The sequence below is a fragment of the Columba livia genome, chromosome 10 (genome assembly GCF_036013475.1).
Source record: "Columba livia isolate bColLiv1 breed racing homer chromosome 10, bColLiv1.pat.W.v2, whole genome shotgun sequence".
Classification (NCBI taxonomy): domain Eukaryota; kingdom Metazoa; phylum Chordata; class Aves; order Columbiformes; family Columbidae; genus Columba; species Columba livia.
In genome coordinates this window covers 16,541,043-16,561,119 of record NC_088611.1, presented here as the reverse complement: position 1 = coordinate 16,561,119, position 20,077 = coordinate 16,541,043, and the positions used below count along the sequence as shown (strand labels likewise).

The 20,077-nt window shown below is 40.6% G+C and overlaps 1 protein-coding gene across 1 annotated transcript in view; it reads left to right on the top strand.

The window, feature by feature from the left end:
- PTPRG (protein tyrosine phosphatase receptor type G) overlaps positions 1 to 20,077 on the top strand; it is a 401,446-nt gene that overhangs the window by 333,989 nt on the left and 47,380 nt on the right. Inside the window, exon 13 of the mRNA XM_065075568.1 lies at positions 1,603 to 1,735. Within this exon, the coding sequence (XP_064931640.1) occupies positions 1,603 to 1,735 (133 nt within the window). The remainder of the gene's footprint in view (positions 1 to 1,602; positions 1,736 to 20,077) is intronic.

Genomic DNA, 20,077 nt, shown 5'->3' with positions numbered 1-20,077 from the left:
ATGCTGTGAAGATGAAAGCTTGCCACACGCTTGAGGTACAACACTGTGTGCCTGTTCTGCAAAGTGGCACTGTTGGTAACCTCGGTAGCCTTTCCTACTGAAGTTGGAGACAAGTGGCTACTCATCTCTCTTTTGATCAGTTCTACACTCTGTGCACGTTCACTTCCCCCAAACATCCCTCTGATTAGCACCTCATTTAGGCTGCTTGCTAAAGGGCATTACCTCCATCAGCCTAGTTCTTAAAACTAGAAAGATTTCTTGCTGGGCTTGCAGCAGCCTGCAGCCTTCCTCTGTTTTCAGCAGTCAGGCAAAAGCATTTACAATTAACCTTTACTTCCATGTTAGTTGAATTTTACTCCTGCCTATGGAGGAATATAATCTAAATGCTATTAAAATAGAGTATGACTTCATATTATGTGACATCTGGTAACTTCCAATTATCTGTGTTTTGCCTGCCTACGGTGAAAAGGCAATTATGTTCTTTGGGTAGGATTTGCAGCAGTTTCAGAAGATACGATAATACAATACTGAACGAGGGCGAGGAAGCACATTGGTAAGGAAAGACTCACGTAGGCTAAAAAGTAGCAGTCAAGTGCGTACATTTCAATCCTTGTTGAAATCTGAAGCTGTTTACACTAATCCTTTCCCATTATGTCCTGTTGACAGGTATTGATCAAATACTGCCTGTTTGTTAAGAAACTTGAACAAGATACAGAATCCATTTCTGTATTTTTCTTTTATCATTCTATCTAAACCAATTTATTCATCAAGTCTACACAAATTTGCACAAATTACACGTCTTTTGAAACACGTTGGTACAATGTCTATGCTTCTTGGCTCCAGTACTTGCAGAACCTCTAGATATTCATCCTATATGTGATACAGTAATTTTAACAAGATGTCATGCAAAAAATGAAACGGGGTTACTTGGCCAGATCTCGGGGTATTGACCAACTTTAATTTTGTTCAAAAGCTGTGGCATAACGATTTCTTCTGTCAGTTACAACAGATCCTATCCATTCATTCATCCATCCATCTTGACAATCCATATGCTGAAAAGTGCTTTCCTATGCAGTAACTCACCAGATTGTGACAATTCTGCAAATTATGTGACATGACACCCAACATGTTGAGGATTTTTTTATTTTATGATAGTTACCAAGAAATTTATTTCTGAAGCAAAGTATTACATTAAGCTTTGCAAACAGGGCTGTCCTGTAGTGTTGAGAAACAGGGGGCATTTATCAGCAAACACTGGGGACCGAGCAAATCGTTTACTTTGTTACTGTGGTGAAATGACTCGGTGGGGTACTCCACATCTGATAATAGGTGCTTGCATGATAGACTCCTAAAATTGTCTACGAGACTGTAATTACAAGCAGTAGTAAAATCCAAGCCATATGTGGCAATAAACACCATACTTTTGTGCTCTCATCTCTCAGACTAAAGACAAATGGAGTCCCTCCCTGCAGTTAGAAGATCTTTGCTCTGTTTACTTATACCATGTAAAGCGGACAAGCTATTTGTTTTGCTTACACGTTTTTCCATACAGTAATTCTCTTTCCATTGAGTGATTGTTTTTGTTATGTGTTCAATACACAGCTGACAAGAACAGCTCCAGCATGGCCACAAGACCTTCTCCTGGTAAAATGGAATGGATCATCCCGCTTATTGTGGTCTCAGCACTCACCTTCGTGTGCCTCATCCTGCTCATTGCTGTGCTTGTCTACTGGAGGTGAGCCTGGTTCCTTTGGGTTGGAAACTGATTATGATTTAAAACACGTTTCAGGTGGTGTTCTTTAATCTGGTCCTGTGTTTTTTTATTTTATTAGATGGTATGGTGATAGATGCATTAGATAACTCGCTGGATGCTAGAATGGCTCTGTTGGTTAACTATTCAGCTGTCTTAAATATTGATTTTTGTGTCATGAAAATGAGCTTGGTAGAGCTCTAGCAGTGGTAGAGCCAGCTGTAATACCAACAAATATTTTCACAATTAGTCCCTCTGATATAGCTATAAAAAGGTATCTTTGCCTTGGCCTTCAAGAAAGGTGATCATGGGAGAAGAGCCCAGTGGAACTGGACTTGGTTCCATGGGTGGCTTTACCACAGACCTCCTGCGTGATCTTAAGCAATTCTTTTCTTCCTTTGACTGCACTTCAAGAAAGGGGGATAAGCTTGTTTCATGTGACATAGCAATGCTCTGAGTTGGAGTTCTTCAGCAGTGGTGAAGTGTTTGGAAGCACAACCTGCAAGGTCTTGAATTTAGAGATTGCCTCTGACAAAGAGATACTGCAGTGGAGACTAGGGTTAGCACCAACAACTCCATCTTTTTTTGATTTAGAGTAAATTAAAACCTGCAGAACCTTCTTGCGCTAGAACCAGAACCCAGAGACACCTCATTTGTCTGGTAGTGAAAATTAACCAGGGATTAGCCTTATAGAAGGTACTTAAGAATTCAGAATCTGATTAGATGGGACACACAAAAACAGCTTTGGTGAGAAATAGCAGTCCACTGATCATTATATCTGCAGAATCAATTAAAAAGCTACCAAGCTGTTTTTCAGCACACCCATTTCACTGACAGTTAATTGACCAAATTGTTGATGCTGGGAACATTTAAAAGAATGTTAATAAATAGATGACAATCATATTATGAAAACAATTTCTATTAACATTTGCAAGTAATTAGCATCATTGCAATAAGACAATGAATAAAATTGCAGTGATACGTACACAAAAGCTGAAATTGGAAAGGTTCTGAAGACCCCGTTGTAGTGTCCTGTCCTTCTCTGCGTTTCTTCATTTGAAAAACTCAGCTTGGTCAAATTGCCACCAGGCAAGCCCATGAAGGATATGGTATATCCTGGAGGACTGTAATGAGGGGTTAGTAATATTTACTTTGTGTTGATACAAAATGCTCTCCCAAGGAGGAAAGGTGTCATGCTAACAGCTCTTATCCAGAAGAATATTGGTAGCTTTCATTGTTTGGAAAACTTTTCTATTTCTTGCAATTCCACTTATGGATCAAGGGAAGTAATTGCAAAATTAGTGTTTAATTCACTCAAAGAGTACCAATACCATCCCCAAGAAGATATTAAAGTTGAAAAGCACTGGCTTAGTGACCAATAGTTAGGGACTAATTTTTGATAAATATTGGCTTGTATTATATGCCATAATATTACTTCAGTCTAAAATTAAGATATGTTAATTAAAGTTAAGTACTTTTTATCTTAAAGATTCCTAACCGTGGACCTCATAATTTTTTATTTGCTTTGTAATAACAAACATACACATAAATCCAGGAAGATGCATGAATAAACCTTTAAGCAAAATCAAGTTACTTTTCCAGTAAAGGTTGTTATTTTGCATACAGACAGAATTTGTTTCTTATCTGCTCCCCATAATCTTTAGGAGTTGTTAAGATTCATTAGTGGCTTTGGTAATATTGCGAGCGTTGTCATTAATACCCTTTACAGCAGTGAGTCAATTTTTTTGTGTACAATTGATACTAAAAAAAAAAAAAAAAGGTGGGGATTAAAAATTAATTTAGACCCGGTAAGTATGTCTTGTAGCAGTCAAAAGTTTTGAAAAATATGAAGCAAAAATTTGAGGAACAATAAACAAACTTGAGAGCGTATATGTGCTACCTTCAAACTGATCTCCTGTATCTACCTTCATAGTTCAGAAGATTTTCTTTTAACAAGTACTAAGAGTTTATAAAAATGTCAACATATGTTTTAGGATAAATCAACAAGCAGCTAGAACACAAATCATCCACAGTAACATTTCATGGTGTGCAGACCATATCACTGAAGTGAAAACAGCATTTTGTGTGCCCTTTCCAGTGTGATTACTTTTCCTTAGGAAAAATAAAATGTTTATCTCTGTGAGTGTTTTAAAGTAAGAAAAAAAACAGATCCTCAAACACTGCAGAGTCTAATTTACAAGTCTGAAAGAAACAGTGATATGGATTTTCAGGAAGAAATACTTAGCTTAAAATGTAATGGGCAACATATGGAATAATTTGCTAAATAACACCATCAAGGCGAATGGCATGAAAACGAGTTTGAGACAGATTTTTCAGTAAGGGAAACATGGTATTGAAGTGCACAGCAGAGAAACACTTGTTATGAAAGGATAACCCTCAAGGGGACAGGCGTGCTGGACCAAAGGGTCTTTTCTCGCACAGCAGTTCTTTGTTCTGGTGTGAGAAAAAGCATTACAAAACAAAACTCAGAGAACTAGAAAATGCAGAAGAGACATGGTTACCCCTTTGGCAATACATTTTGAGGGTAAAACAAATGATATTTTCACTTTTGTGTTTTTGAGCATTTGTGGGATTAGATGATTTGAGACCAGAGGTGACATAAGTAGAACAGTGAAGCAGAGCGAAGCCTTCTGCTTGTTTGCATGGCATCCATGCCCTGTTATCCAGGGACTGAAATAAGGAGTTAGGGAGGCTGCTTGTGAAGGTTGGGTAAAGTGTTTTTATCTCGCTTTGGATCCTTTGTAACTCATTCTGTGACACAGCAATGAAATAAATTTTGTGATGGTCTCTTGTTGTAAGGAAGCTTCATTTTCTGTTCCCTTTATTGGAAAAGCACGGTGATAGGAAGCAGTCACTGTGTGATGAAGCTTTTCGTTTCTTTATCTGTTGAGCTTCCATGCTGTGTTCATTAGAGACTTCTTGTAATTGAATATATTTGGAAATGATCTGTGCAATTTCTGAATGAGACTCCCTTATTTGCAGAGGTAATTTGCTGTTCCCAGTTCCTTTTCCAAGTGAATCCTGGACAAATAGCGAAAGAATATGTTTGATGTTGAAGAGAAAGGGTCACTTCCGTCTTTTTAGCGTGATGGCCATCTCGGTAATGAAAAGGGATGGGACCTTGCAGGCAAGCAGCAGCTCTGAATTGCCTTTCTGCTAAAGTTTCCTGAAATCAGTACTTTTAATGGCTCTGCTGTGCAAAGAGCACTATGTGATTTTAAGTTGTTAGAGTGGAAAAATAAACTAGGTCAGCATAATGAAGCTGCAAAAATTGTGCTGTCTCTTATCCCAGAACGATGAGGAGAGCATCAGCATAGGATGACCAGAAGCCACAACGTCTTCTGGGGCTGGTGAGCAGCTGGGGAGGGACAATGGTGGCTATAACTTAAGCTTGCTTCTGTGCATCTTTGATTCCTCTTGAGGAAAAGCTGGTCTGGCTGATCCTTGAGCTGTCGGGGGCATGACAAAGGAGACTTGCTTCCAAGACCTTTAGTGCTTGAAACTGATTTGTTTTAGCATTGAGTCAAGAATCAGAGTCTTCACAAACAGAAAAGGTGAGGAGACCAGATCCTCATTTTACTCAACATCTAGATTTGCCATTAACTTCTGCACTGTCACAATGGTATTTATTTTTCTGCTCTCATTCCTTTCATACTGATTCCTGAAATTGTGTGCCATAAGGAAATATACGAAGTATTTCTGAGAACTATTTGCTGGGATTTTAGGATCTTTTAATGGAGCACTACTAGCTCATCTAGAGCCCATTAAAATGTGCTGCAGACTTTGCCACTGTTATTCTCACAGCCTTTTCTATAAGCTCTGAGAATTGCAGTGTGTTTGGTAGTGACCTCCAAACTATTTAGGGATTGAGTGTGACTTCGGGTTTTTTTGCAACAAAGCGAGTTTCTATAGCATGCTGAGCCATAATATGGCTTGAAAGATGTCTTTTCTAGCAATTCCTCTGTATTCTATTTCAAGTTGAACAGGTCCTGAGTACTGACACTTTAAGGGAAACCAGTGCCACTTTCTTTTCACAGAGGTGCAGGAGAGTGACTAGAGTTGGGAAATAAACTAAAATACATTGATACACATTAAGTTCTGTCATTTTAGGGGGAAAAAAACATATTTTAGGAGTGAGTGGTGACCTTCCACTGTTTGTTTTCTGTTCTGATTTTTAATCTAAACACTACAACACTATAGACTGTGGTTTCAAAGGAACAAATAAGCAGAGAATATTAAGAAGCAATTAAGATTGTAGAGTTTAGCCAACAGCAACTTTTAAATGGGAACTAAATTATAGCCATTTCTCATTTTCAGCTAAGAGGAAGAAATTAATTCACAACTATAGCTGGAGAGTTTTCTTTTTCTTTCTTTTGAACAGATACCATAATTCACCTCTGAATTATTGCCACCATCAACATCGTGATCCCTAAGACAAAGCGGGAATATTGTATTGCATCTCTTATTAAATCAAGCTGTTTATACAGTGCTAATATGTTTACATTCAGGAGGGATTTTTGGAACAACACAGCTGCTGCCTTTCAAAGAGCAAGCAAGCTTGCGTTGCTTGTTTATAGTCATGTGCGTATATGAGACAGCTTGGGAGAAAGATGCCTCTAAATTTCCTCAGGCAAAACCCTATAGAATTTAGTAGACAATAAGAGTTTTCTTAGTGTTTTGTCAAGCATCCTGTTGAACAGAATTCTTGGGACGGGTCCTGTGGCAGAGCCTCAGAATTCTCCAGCAGTGCCTTTCTGTGCAGAAGAAATAGCTTGGAGCACCAGATGTGGGTTTTCTCTCTGATTCAGTCATTGATTTTCTGTGTGACCTGGGTCCAAGTCACTTACAGTTTGACAGTGTTGTTATTGAACTCAGTGGCAAAGACCTCACTGGGAGCAAGCTCAGGTGTTCAGTATTTTAGCATCTGAGTTCTGTCACTGGATTTGTAAATCAATTTGTAATATGGAAATAAAAGCTGCAACATAAGACCAAGGACTGTTGTAGTTACCATGTCAAATAACCATGTATTGGAAAACTGATTTTGGTGTTAAATTCTGGGGAATTTGCGCTGCTCCATAGCTAAGACGGTGTTAAAATTTCATTGGGGAAAAAAAACCCAAACAAACAACTTCTGCCTGTGGCAGGTTGTAAAAAGTGCTGAAATTGTTATTTGAACCTATCTCTAGGTTTTATTTTATGAGTACACAATGTGCTGTTCATCTACTGTACTGATTGAAAAAGGAACATTGCAAATTTACAGACCATTGTAAAATTGCTTGCTTACAATGATAAAAGCTGCTTTCAGCTTACTCTAAAATATTCGTGATTCTGCTCATTTTCTCACCTCGTGGAGAATGCTAGGTGGTAACACTTTCCAAGAGCCTGCGTGTTGATTTTAAGAATGCCTCGGGTGCAATTCCGAGAGTATTTATTTCAGCAGCAGCGGTTCAAGCAGCCACCTCCGTTCCTGCCCTTGTTCTGCCCTCTGATACCAGTGCAAATGTTTGTACAACCATGTGAGGAGCTGGATAGAGAAATTAAAAAAAAAAAAGAGAGAGTCTTTCATGCCCGGAGTTAAACCAGATTAGCTCCCAGTCGGGTTCATACAGTGACCAGACAAAGCTGTACCTGCATAACCAAGGGACCAGCATGAGGCAGGAATGAGCAGGAGGGATGGGATGCTCCCACTGACACTGCCCTGGTGATGCCCGAGGACCAGATCCAGCCAATTGCGCTCTGCGTGGGGATGGCAGTGCCCCAATGTCCAACTCCTGTTATCACAGGCAGTGAGATTTCCTGAGATGGGCAATGCCCCCATCAGACATGGGGAAATGCAGAGGTGAGTGGTGTGCATGAACCTCCTTGCAGCTTCCATCTTTTTAGTGACCAGATGGGCCCTGCTCACACCGAACAGGCCATGCCTTCGTTTTCCTCTGGGAACAGCCGTGTCTAGTCCCATATGATGACAAACAGCCACAGAGGGATAGCGATGAAGCAGACCATGCCTGGCAAGTGGGGTGCAGCCCATCTTGATTCGGAGCTCTCTGATTTCCCTGCCCTAACCCAGGCAGTGCAGGAAAAGCACTTCAGCTTTTATTGCAAAAGATCGAGGTTGTATTTGTTTTTGCCAGTGCTGGAGGTAAAGGTACTGAAATACTGGGCCCTTTCGTGTGCTGTATCTCAAAGCGCTGTTCATTTTCATTAAAGGGGAGCAGGTCTGTGATCAGCTCCCTCTTATCCTACATGGGGAACTGAGCTCGGGCTTTGTGCCGATGGCAAGCAGCTTGCTTTCAAGCCTGAAGCTTAGGGCAGCTGCCGGTTGCTTGTTCTAGCTGTTGGTATTGTTCTTTGAGCGCTTGTCATTCTTCCATTACGAGGTAAATCAATATGAAAACTTCTCTGGCAGCATCTCTGCTCTTTCATCCGGCAACGTGCAGCCTGGGGCGAGGCGGGGAGAGCCTGAAGCAGATCTGCGAACGCCAAAGCGTGGCGTGTGGCTGCTGTTCCTCCCCTTGTTGGCTCGTGAGCTTTTCTCTTCTCTTCTTGCAGGGAGCTGAAAAGCGTCCAGCCCAGCTGTTTGCAGGGGTAATGGGGTGCCGGGGTTTTCTCTGTAAGTGAAGGGCTGAGGTGGAGAGTGCAGCTGTGGGCAGGGGAGTTCAGGACACCACGGCCATTCCTCCCATTCCTTCACAACTTCTTGCTCAATAACCATTTCCCAAATGGCTACTTTAGGGCCTTTCAGAAATCACAGGAGTTGTCAGTTGTTATAGTAACAGACCCCCTGCTGCTGAATTGGCCCTGTGAGATGCCCATTTGGGCTTTTGAACAGACTAACTCATGCTCATTAGACAAAAAAGAGAGAGAGACAGATTTGCAGATGGAAAGTTGCTTTTTAAGCATGCTGGATGATCTGTTAAGAGTTAGACTGTGGAAAGGGGCATGTTCTCTCATTATATGCCTGTTACTTTTACTCTTCTTTAATTAACACTAGTTTTACTTTTTCTTGCAAACCAGAATTCTCTAAGATTTCTGTTTTCTCACTGGTGAGGCCAGTAGTGAGCTGCTGCTTTACAAACCAACAAATTTTGTCTCGAGAACACAAAGAATTTGCAGCGGGATTTGCCAAGCTTGAATGCAGATCATGGGTGACTTCCAGAACTCTCAGGATATCTACAAAGCTCAGAAAATAGTACTTCTAGTCCTAATTATACAGCATCAGGAACAACATGAAAAATCAGTAATCACATTTTAACCCGGGAAATAGCACAGTCTAGATTTTGCTTTAGGTTTAAACCTGATCAGTCCTATTGACATTAGCAGGGTGACTCCTGAATAGCTGATAGCAGCTAAATCAGGCATTGCCCTTGTAAATTTGAGTCCACATGACCATAGAACCTGTATCACCTTAAATGGATTCTCAAGACAAAGCCATTACAATAACAATTTAATTCTTGCCAGATATGTGAAGCCAGCTTCTTCCTGTGTCATGCATGTCCAACCTTCATCTGAATTTCATGAAGCAACGTTCTCCTCTCAGCAGTCCTATAAATGAAAAGCAAATCCAGATTTATAGCAGGCTGGCGTATATCCAGATGTAAATAAGAGAGGACTATGGTTGTTCTTGTACAATATACTTTTTCTATGAGGAAGCTGGCTAGACCAGATGGGCAGGCAGGTTGTTGGCGGAGAGGGGTAGTAAGTGCTCATACATGAAAGGGGTCTGCAAGGAATACATGATCTTCTGCACCCATAGTGCTGCAGATGAGGAGTCTTTGGCTTAAACTGCAGGAAGCGAGAAATTTAGGTTTGACATTAGAAAAATCTTCATGATAGGAAAGCCAATAAAATGGTGGTCTACAGAATTTCCTTCATTTCTAGGTTCCAAAACAAGGTTAAGCAGCACCACAGGAGTCATTGATCCTGCACGGGGGCTTCACGGCCCGTTCTCCACAGCTCTGTGGTGCAAGCTTTAAAGTGTAAATGCAGGTGTGAGAGAAGAGGAGGAATAGTGTAGTGTGATAAATTGTCTTGTAAATCACAGACTAGAATCCTGAAAAAGCATTTTGAAGACACAGTTTTAAATGCATCACGTTTAAAGCGAATAATGTGAAGCCGATAAAAGAGCACATCTAAGAATTGGAGGAAGGAGAGAGGGAGGGCTCTGTCTTTGGAGAGAGAGTGAAAAGGAGATAGAAATGGGCAGGAAAGAATCTGCAAAGGCAGCTTGCAGAAGACCACTGTGTCAGGAGACCCACAGGTTGGTGGAAAAAAATCTGTTTGGAGTTTTGTTCCATCTGTTCTCCTGCAGCAGGGAGCCTAGAAGTAGGGAAGAGTTAAGGGTACAACAATGATTTGAAGTTTAAAAACAAAACAGAGGAGAATGGTTTGGTATAGCTGTGTTTTGTTGCCCCCATTGTATGTTATCTAAGGCATCATCCGTACTGCACGTGTCCCTGCTGCCCCATTATCAGCAGTGAGTGCCAATGCAAGGCCACCCTGGTGCCAAAGGCAAAGCCCCTGTGACCGAGCACCCAGGGTGACCAAATCCATGGAGAGGCTGTTATGTGGAAGGGTTTTCTTGCAAAGGAGACAGGGAATGGCAGTTGCTCAGAGAACCAGGATTTCACAGCTGTGAAACCACCCGTCCCAGCACCAGGCCTGCTGGATTGTGATTATTTTTAGCAGTACTTTCAGATGAGAACTCTCACTCTTGAAATGTGCATGTTCCTCAGCTGCCTGGATGTTCATACCATGTGGGTCAGTGTATAAGCATCTTTTCTGCAGGCACTTTAATGGATATGATCATTGAACTCAGTGGGAGACCAGATCTGTATCACCTTTATTTTAAAATATAATGTCAAGCATGCAATCGTAAGTCAAACAACAGGAGAATACGTGCTTCGCTTGTGGAAGACTAGAATTCAAAATATCATGTTGGTGACCTTGAAAACTCCCAAACAAAAAGTATACTTTTTAAAATTTTTAATTTGCTATACAATGTGTCCTATAAGAGCTGAGATATTTTGGCTATCCTTTGTCCACAGGCCCACACAGACCATACTGTTCATTAAAGGGGATGAAGTTTATGCAGAAGTCTTGGCAGCAAGTTGGAAAACAGTTGTTGATACATTCCTCAATGCTTTGTTTAGAGATGTAACATTTGCCCAGCATTTCCAGAAATACTTTCTTCTGCAGGGAGAGCCAAGGGGAGCCGGGAAGGGCAGCTGAGGTCAGGCAAGGACGGATCCGCAGCACAGCTGCAATTGATCTTTCTGTTTTGTTTCTGTGGAACTAATTAAATGGATTAATTGCAGACATTTTTCTCTGGAAATGCCTTCCCCAGTGCTGCTGTAATGGTGAGGACTTGAAAAAAAGAGCAAAATTTTACCTGGATTAAAACTAGTAGTTTACAAGGTGCAATTTTGAACAAATATTTTTGAAATATTCAAATGTTTAGTTAAGCTCCATTAAGAACTGTTTTGTAGGTGCTGAGAAATAACATGCTGTGAAGAGTATGTGTTGTCTGATAAGCACAGTGGTGGAAGATGCCAGGTGCCTCTGGTTCTCCTACTCATCCGTTAGGTCTTTCGTAAGCTATTCTACAGTAAACTTTTATACAACTTTAAAATTTTGGAACTCCAGCTTTTAAAGCTATGAACAGTATTTTAAAAGACAAATTTCACAAATGCTTTTTGTGAAATTATGTCACTTGAAAAAAAAACAAAACAAAACCATTTCTTAGGAAGATGGATGTGGGTTTTTTTGTTCCCCTCCTCAGCGCAAAGAAACAATATATTAACCCGTTGTTGTTTGATCTGTTGCTAGTTTGTTTTCTGTTGATTAATTGCAAGTGTCTGTCTTTTCTATAATTTTCTTAGTATGTAAAAGGATGTGTTAAAGTGTACACTGGTATCTCTGGAGTAGGTTCACTCTCATAAATCGGTAGGTTCAGAGCTAGAGGAGCGTCTCGGACAAACTGTGAATGAAATATCCTATAATACAGGTAGATGTACCCTGAGGGAACAGTATACCTCTGCTGTGAAACTGTGAATTAACCACAGCAACCAGATAAATTATATTTTTTCTCTCACCTTGTAGCCATAAAATATAGCTATTGAAGGGCCCTGTGCTGCCCTAAGTCCCACAGCAGCATTTGGACTAACATTAGCACCAGCTATTTCACAGCAGGATGTGGTCTGAGCATAAAATTATAGGGTAAGAATATTAAATCAATTCAGCAATCTTAACTGCTTGGATAAATACTAGGAAGCAGCGGACTAGTAAAACAATAACAAGCAGGGGTAGAGTTAATTTTACTTTTCTTAAAATAAAGTACCAACCTGTGCAACTCTGGAAAAACCAATGCCTTGAAATGCATGACACATGTTGTGCTGCTATCAAAAATGTTGCAAGTATGTGAATTCATTCAGTTTGTTATCCAACACCCAGTTTAATTAAAATAAAATATTTCCTCTGTTGCTATGAACAGCATGTATTTTATTCTACTGACTTACAGGTTAAAATCCATTTGAGTTCTAAGTTTTAAGCTGAAACAGACGTAGGTGGTGTTCCTGGTTCTTGATTGGTGGGTTATTTCATGTTTTGGAAATCCCATCTTTTCCAAAATAGAACAAAAATGTTTTGAAATATCTGTCAAAGTTACATTTATAAAGTAATTGAAATAAGCCTGATTTGAATTTTTAAAATATTGTTAATATTAAAAGCAAAAGGAAAATAAATCAAAACGTTTCCCAATAATGACAAATGTTCTATTCCCTGAAGTTTCACATTTGTTTTTTGTTTTCCTTTTGATCAAATTATCACAGTGATTCACTCTGTAAAACAGTTTTTCAACCACCATCAGGAAGCTTTCAGTGAGTGCTGATAAAGTTCCTCACATTTTGTAGCAGCACAGGCTTATCTCATTCACCCCCATAACAAATACATTTCAAACCATTACAGAGCAAGGCATGTTCTGTTGTGCCACAGGTTGGACCCAGGGCTACATTGCTGAATCCCTGTGGATGGGACTTCCCAAATTCCTGTATAAAGGGATGTCCTCCGTTTGCACAAGCGTGAAGTTGGTGATCCAGGTGCTCCTGAGCTAGAACAAATCACTCACTAGCCGAGTGGAGATAGATGGGTGGAGTTTACCCCTGCTGACGGGTATTTGGCATAAATGTGGGTGTTGAATGGGGTGAGAAAATAGCCCTCTGGAAAGCAGGCAGAGGGAACGCATCTCCTGAACCCATCGCAGGAAACTACATCTGCCAGCCTCACAGTTGATTAGGAGCCAGGCTGTTCATCAGTGAAGAGGATTTAATGCTGTTAGAGACGTGATCCAAGTAAACTGGCCTGCGAGCTTTCCAGCTGCTTTCCAGCTTTTCTCAAGGTATTTGCTTGCCCAGGCCGGTTCCTCTAATACTGAGGAGGCGTGTGGAGGGATGGGCACCGCAAGAGCAGAGGATGCTGAGTGGGGACCAGGCAGAGCCTCGTCTTCCTCAGTACCAGGCTGTGCTCCCTGGCAGCAGTGACACGGATGGAGACTGCAGCGGTTGTTCAGTGCTGGCAGCACTGAGGGCACAGAGGACTCCCAGCCACAGCATAACTCAAAGCGATGATCATTTATTCTGCAGAGTCTTAGAAGTTTCCTAAATGTCAGTGTTCATTGGTAATAGCAACTGGCATTACAGACATCAAGCGAAAGCTGTGAAGATGCAGTCCTCATACCTGTCATTTTTTAGATACTTTTTTTTTTTTTTTAACAAAATGGGTTTCCTTTGCAGTTTGCTTTTCAGAGCCTGAAAATGCTGGTTTTGTGAGTTAAGGCTGAATCTGGGCTTCTTTATCCACATAGCAAACATTTACACACAGAAAAAAATATATATTCTTCTGGCCTTGATATCATTATAGGCTTCAAATTCATTTGAATGAACTCTTTTTGACCACTTCCCTCATGGTTGTAGGTGCAAACAAGCCTTTTAACCTAAAAGTGCTTTTTCTGCAATCTCTTTATTCTTCAGCAAGCCCTTCTGTATGCTTTGCATGGCAGAAGTTGTAGTCATATTTTGTGCTAATGTTTTGTCTCCCTGCAACTATACCCTTGTCCTGTGCCCTTGTTCTGTCTAATTTTGGGGGGCAAGAGGAGGAAGGGAGAGAGAGATGAACAACCTGTCAAACATCAGGGACATTTCCATGGTTTACATCTGCCAGAGTTAATCTGAATATGCTTTGTGATATTGAGGGTTAGAGACACCTTATGTTTATTAGCATTAATTACTTATTAGAGGAAAATCTAATGATAATGAAGAGTTGCCACCATTTGCATGCACAAATCACCACAGTTTGACTTGGATGATATTTAATACTGAATCTATCTAGGCAAAGCAATTGTATCTCTGTAGAGATCAATCCTAATGCATAAAAAAGCTGAAAATATTTTTAAAATAATTTCAGCAAAGTAAATATTATCTTTTTTTTTTTCCCCAAGACTGTGGAAATAAAGTTTCTGCTTTCCAAAGGAAAATACATTAATTAGGAAACTTGCAAATAGAAATTAGCCTCTGTTGGTCTTCGTCTTTATTTATGTCATTAAATGGAGTCTTTAATTAGCATATATATTATTCATGTTTCAATATAATCCATTTTATAAGTCCAATTTCAAATATAAAAATCAAAATGGGCTTGATGCACCCTATTGTTCACATGCAAAGCAGCTAACATAGATGTGAAGATATGAGGTGAATTGAAACATTCATATTTCATAAGGATGCAGTCTACATTTTCTGAAATTATGGCTTGAACTCTTATTTTAACTTTTTCTCATTTGCATACATATTAGTCCCTGTTTAAATGATGTGTTAATTCTATTCATTAGTTTTCAATGAATGCTTCTAGCTCTCCTGATTATCAAGCATAGGTCCCTGGAAAGCAAATTGTGGACTTTCATGTTGCAAAACCCTTTGTGAACGTGACATTTACCACTGCAAAGCCAACTTGTGTGAAGCACTTGGCTGCAGTCAGCAGGGCCAGAACCCTTGTTCTTCTGCTTATGGTAATGATTGTTATCTGTGAATAAGGACCTGGCACCAGGTCCCCGAATTCTCTTCAGAAATGATTGGGCACTTCACAACTGTACAACACTCTTGACGGTAAAAATGCCCATTCAGTTCTTTGGGGGAGAAAGAGTAGCTTGACTCAGGTCCTCAGACAAACAGCTTCAAGAAAATGGGCGATCGAGGACCTTGTGTTCCACATAACGTGGTGTTGGAGGTGTGAATTTGGGGACTAACAAGGGCTCAGCAGCTCTCGGGGGTGTATTTGGCTCTCAGAGCCTGCAGGCTGGGCTTTGCTGCTGTCCAAACTGCATTTCTGCTTCAAAATCTCTAAAATATCATGATCCTTACAGCAAAAGCACGAAGGTGACGAAAGAACAGTGGGAGTCCTTCCTCTGGGCTTCTGAGCCAGATCTTGTAGCAAATGTGGGAACAATCTGTAGGAAGAAAAGGGGCAACAAAGTAGTATTGGAGTTAGGTGTCTGCGTGGCACATTGACTTGCCAGGCTGTGACAATTCATCTTCTTAATTCTAGGTATAAAAGCATTGTTATCCCAGTGGTAAACCCGAGGTGATAATTTCGCAAGTTTTTATGTTGATGGGGTGAGCCTTGAGCGGTGCCACACAGGGAGCTGCCATGTGTGCTCTGATTAATAAAAAAATTGATGGGAGGAAGAAAGATTCTTATGCTATCACTGTAAGGAAATGCTTAACATCTTTAAAGGCCCATGAGTTTAGTTTCCATCTGTTTTTTGCAGAGCCTGGGCCTTTTCGAAAGCAGTGCCGATGTGCTGTAGGGAATTAATTTAGCTCTTTGTGGTAGCAGAAGGTTGAAGTTCAACATCAATGTTTTTGCTATCCACAGAGCTACATGGAACAAGATCCCTGTTGTATAGTTTGAAGGAATAGGTGGAGACTACTAGAAAGAGACCTATTGTCCCTGCAGTTTAGTTTTATTCGAGATGCATCAAATAAGAGAGCAGAAGAGAAGATGTCACAGTATTTGATGTATATTCTCAGCAGCTGCTTCATCTCACTATGTCTGAATGTGTAATCTCACTCTCAGGAGCATTCTGCATGAGAAGCAGCTGGGTGCTTCTGAATTAACAAGAAATGCTCCCATTTCACCAGCTTTTGTGATAATCCAAGCTGCAGCTAGGCCTACAGGGAAATGAAAAGTCTGTGTTTTATTGTGACTTTGAGATTTCGATGTGTTGCAATGTTGTCTATAGGATTTGAGCTTGCACTTGGACGTCCTCTCATTCCTTAGCCATGCTCCCTTGCACTGAAAGTGTGCAAGAGAATGCCTGAGCTTTATACCAGCTTTTTAAACACACTTAAACCATCTGCAGCCCTCTCCTCCTTCACTCCTTGGCTGGTGAGTTGGGAGTCCCGTTGACTTCCTCACTGTCAAGCTGGGGCAGGCTGTGCTAATTCCCTGTGTGCTGAGCACAGAAAAAGATGCTGAAGAAAGGGGCTTTAAACCAACACTAGCCCAGGGTTTAAGGTTATCCACAGGTCTCTGGGTTTTTTGAAGCCTGCAAAGGAGACAGCTCAGTTCACAGGGGAATGAGGCAGCGGTTGAGTGTTCCCATTTGTCCTTCCAGCATCTTTTTTCCTTGGTGTGCCAGACCGCAATGCCCCATCCCAGAGAGAGATGCACTGGCAGCCTTAACTCTTTGGTTTTTTCTAGTGACTGAATTAACTCACATAGTCATTGGTCCCTACCAACCTTATTGTATTTACTCAGCTTTCTGTGAAGGAGTTAAATTCATATGGGTTGAATGTTTTCTGTTGCAGCTCATGTTCTGTTTTGACCTTCTTGGCTTCACATATTTTCTCCTTTTAAAGTTGCTAGCTCTATCTGAGATCTTAACATCAGTGGGCCGCTTTGTGGAAATAAATATTAATGAGATGGCTGCCGATAGCATCGTATGGGCAACAACAAATGCTTTTATAGTAAATGGAATTTAATATTAATTGAATGGTTTGGAGTTAAAGCAGGATATAAAGTGACAAGCTCATGGCACAGCAAACTGCCCTTTGCAGGAGTCCAATTAGAAGAGTGAGCAGCAAATTGTAAGCAAACTTGCTATAATCACATGGGGGCAATACAAGAGTGGATTGTAATTTGGAGCCTGGGACCTGTCCCCTTGAATGTCTCATAATTTCCATGAATCAACATTTAGTTACTGTGTGGTGCCAAGTTTGCATTCTTCAGCTGTTTCCTGGCAATGCTGCATCCCATTGCTCTAGTCAAACTGGAGGGAGACAGTGTGTCTTGCAATAAAAGGGCACATCAAGTAAATGCACCGTGCTCTGCTACACGTCTGTCAAAGAAAAGTGACTCATTTGTCAGGCTGCTGAAATGGCTTTGCATTGAAAATCTTATGCTGATGTTACACACGTGAAGCTGTTACCTTTGCCATTTTCTCAGTGAGGATGATCAAGAGTTGTTCGCCTTCCAAAGGGCAGCGTTTGTTCGTGACTTGGAAGAATAGATGAATTGCTGAGATGTGTCGCAGATAAATGGTTAAATGCTGCCTGGAGTAACCAGTTGTCACAGATATATCTCATGTCCTTAAGAGTGATGTAAAGTGTTCATTGGGTTTGAATTGTTCAAAAATAGTTTCTCTAAATACTGTGTATCGCTTTCATCTGGCAGATGGAGTTGTAGAAGCTGCTATAGCGAGAGTTTGTTTGTGGCATTTCAGACAACCTGAGTATTGTGTGAAATCGGTTTAGCGACCATCTGAAGGAGGGTGCAGGATGCAAAGTGAAGGCTGCAGGAGTGACAAAGACCTAAGCACAGCATCTGGGAAATTGGGGCAGTGCTTCCAGGATGATGGAGAAGTATGTGGGAAAGAAAAAAAAAAAAAGGAAGAAAAAAAAAAAGAGCAAGTCTATTTATCTGTTCTGTCAAAATGGCTGCGATCAGCCAGGAGGCAAATGAATAAATGGATCAACAAGTATTTCACACTTTTGTGTTCTCAACAGGAAATCACAGATCTGAAACCAAATGTCTGGGACAAAACTACCAGAAATAGTGGCAAAATACTCTGCTGTTTAGTCTGCGTTTTAAACATTTTTAGCTCACAAAACTCCTTGAATTAAAACACTGGAATAAAATAGGAACTTGTTACTACAGTTCCCAGCAAAGATGGAAATGGTTAGAACGAGTCTAACAGCAGCACCTCGGTCCCTGTGGAATCTCCTTTGCCTGCACACCCACACCGTGGTGTTGGCCACGGTGATTGCCGTTGTCTTTTCCTCTCCGGAGCTCACTAATTGCTGCACTAACGGCAGCAAAAGCACCACCAAAGATCACGTCAGAGCATGGAATGAAATGCATAAACACAGTAGGAGGAAAATGAATCTGAATTGCTGGAAGTGTCAGCCATGCACAGTTCACCTAGGAGAAGACGTCCTACGTTCCTCAAGGATGGTGTGTGTCTGTGCAGCCATGTCACTTCATGAGCTGTGAGAGAAAAGGAAATACTGAGCCAAGAGCTTCTGTTTAATTTACGTGTCTGCTTCTGAGCAAGTGCCTGATGGATCCAGGCGCGTTTCTTCATACATTAAAAGGCATTTATATGTTTTTGCTAAGGTACAAACCGCAATTCTTGTGGGCTTTTTTCTCCTTTTCCCTGGTCTCGCATTTATCAACACTGAAAGGTTATAAAGAGCTTAATAAAAGGTAGATTCAAGCTTTGGAAATAGTGCAAGGAAGGAGAGCAGTCCATAAATAGAAAATATATTAAACTGTATCTGGTGTTAAGAGATCTAATAATTAACATAGGTTGACTAAATTTCTCCTGTTTCGCTTATCTGCAATGAACTTTTATCTTGAATCAAGATGTTCTCCTCCTGTGATTAGTTTTGTTATTAGGTGTTTCTACACACTGATTAAGACAATGGGAAAGCAATAGTTTATTTGCCCAAGTGTGTACTTATGGAAAAACAGTTTGTCATGAGGATGAAAGCAGTTTCTAATTTTCAGAATAATTTTGACTGATTTCTTAAAGGCATAATCTCTTCTACGTCTGTTACTTTTACGATTTTTCAATTCCTGACTCTTCTATATAATTGGGGACCTGCTAATAGACTTCATGGTGAGTTTTCTGATATGCCTCATACTTTGAGTCCTTTTAGTATAACAAATATGTGTATTTCCCTGACACTAAAATTCAAGAATCTTTGAATGGATTATAGGCCTGAAACTTCAAAGATGTCCGTTTCTTAATAAGTATTTTGAAAAGGGAATTCTTCCTCACTTCATTTCAAGCACTTTCAGGATCATCCTTCTATTCCCCTCTGCCTCATGGTGTAGTGGATTCTACCTCCATTATTTGCTTTTAACAATTTTTATTAAGGCTTATTTGGTCTGTGGAGATAGTAATTTGAAACACACGTGTTTTTTTAATTTCTATGCTTCTTTGTTATGCCTAAGTATGCTTAGTACTGCTTGCTGCTTTTTGGTATTAATTAGATTTTTCTTACAGTATTAATTATCTTGAGCTATCTTTGATATTATTGCTATTGTTGATACTATTTATTTTTTAGAAACGTTCCCAAAAATACTGCGCTGTTTGATTTAGATGACACTGGAAGGATCCTACTGACGCAGGGACTTTTAATTCTGATCTAGTAATTGATGTGGGTCTGATGTGTTCAGCAAAGGGAGCCCAGTGGACGTGTTCACACCACATTGATTGTCCGATTTAACCAGAACACCACTTCAGCGAATACAACTTGCATCTCTGTGGTAAAGCTCTGTTAAGGCAGAGCGATGCCTGAGGTCCTTAGCCCAGCAGATAAGGAGTATCGGAGTGGACAGAGCTCACACGAACATCCCTGTGCATCTCCTGGCATTGGAGATGGGTCAGTGGGGTCTGACCCGACTGTTTTTACGGAGCTGGTTAGAGACATATTCAGCATTCCACAGCAGAATGCACAACTTACTATTTCTCAGTGGTTTGGTTCCACGGATGGTAGTTTATTATCTCTGATATTTGTGTTTCCTTGTCACATTTGTTAACCGTTGAATGTAGGAAACTCATTAGAGCAATTCCTCAGACACGCATACTCCAGGCTTCCCCAGAGCTCTCCAGTCACTACCAGATTAGTATCAGCGACAGCAAGAAGCGACTCTCCAAAGGGGTTGATTGATAGCGAGATTAATGATCCTCAAGACTTCTGTCCAGGTTTATTATTTGGCGGCTTACAAATCTTTGCTTTTAGGGAGATGGGT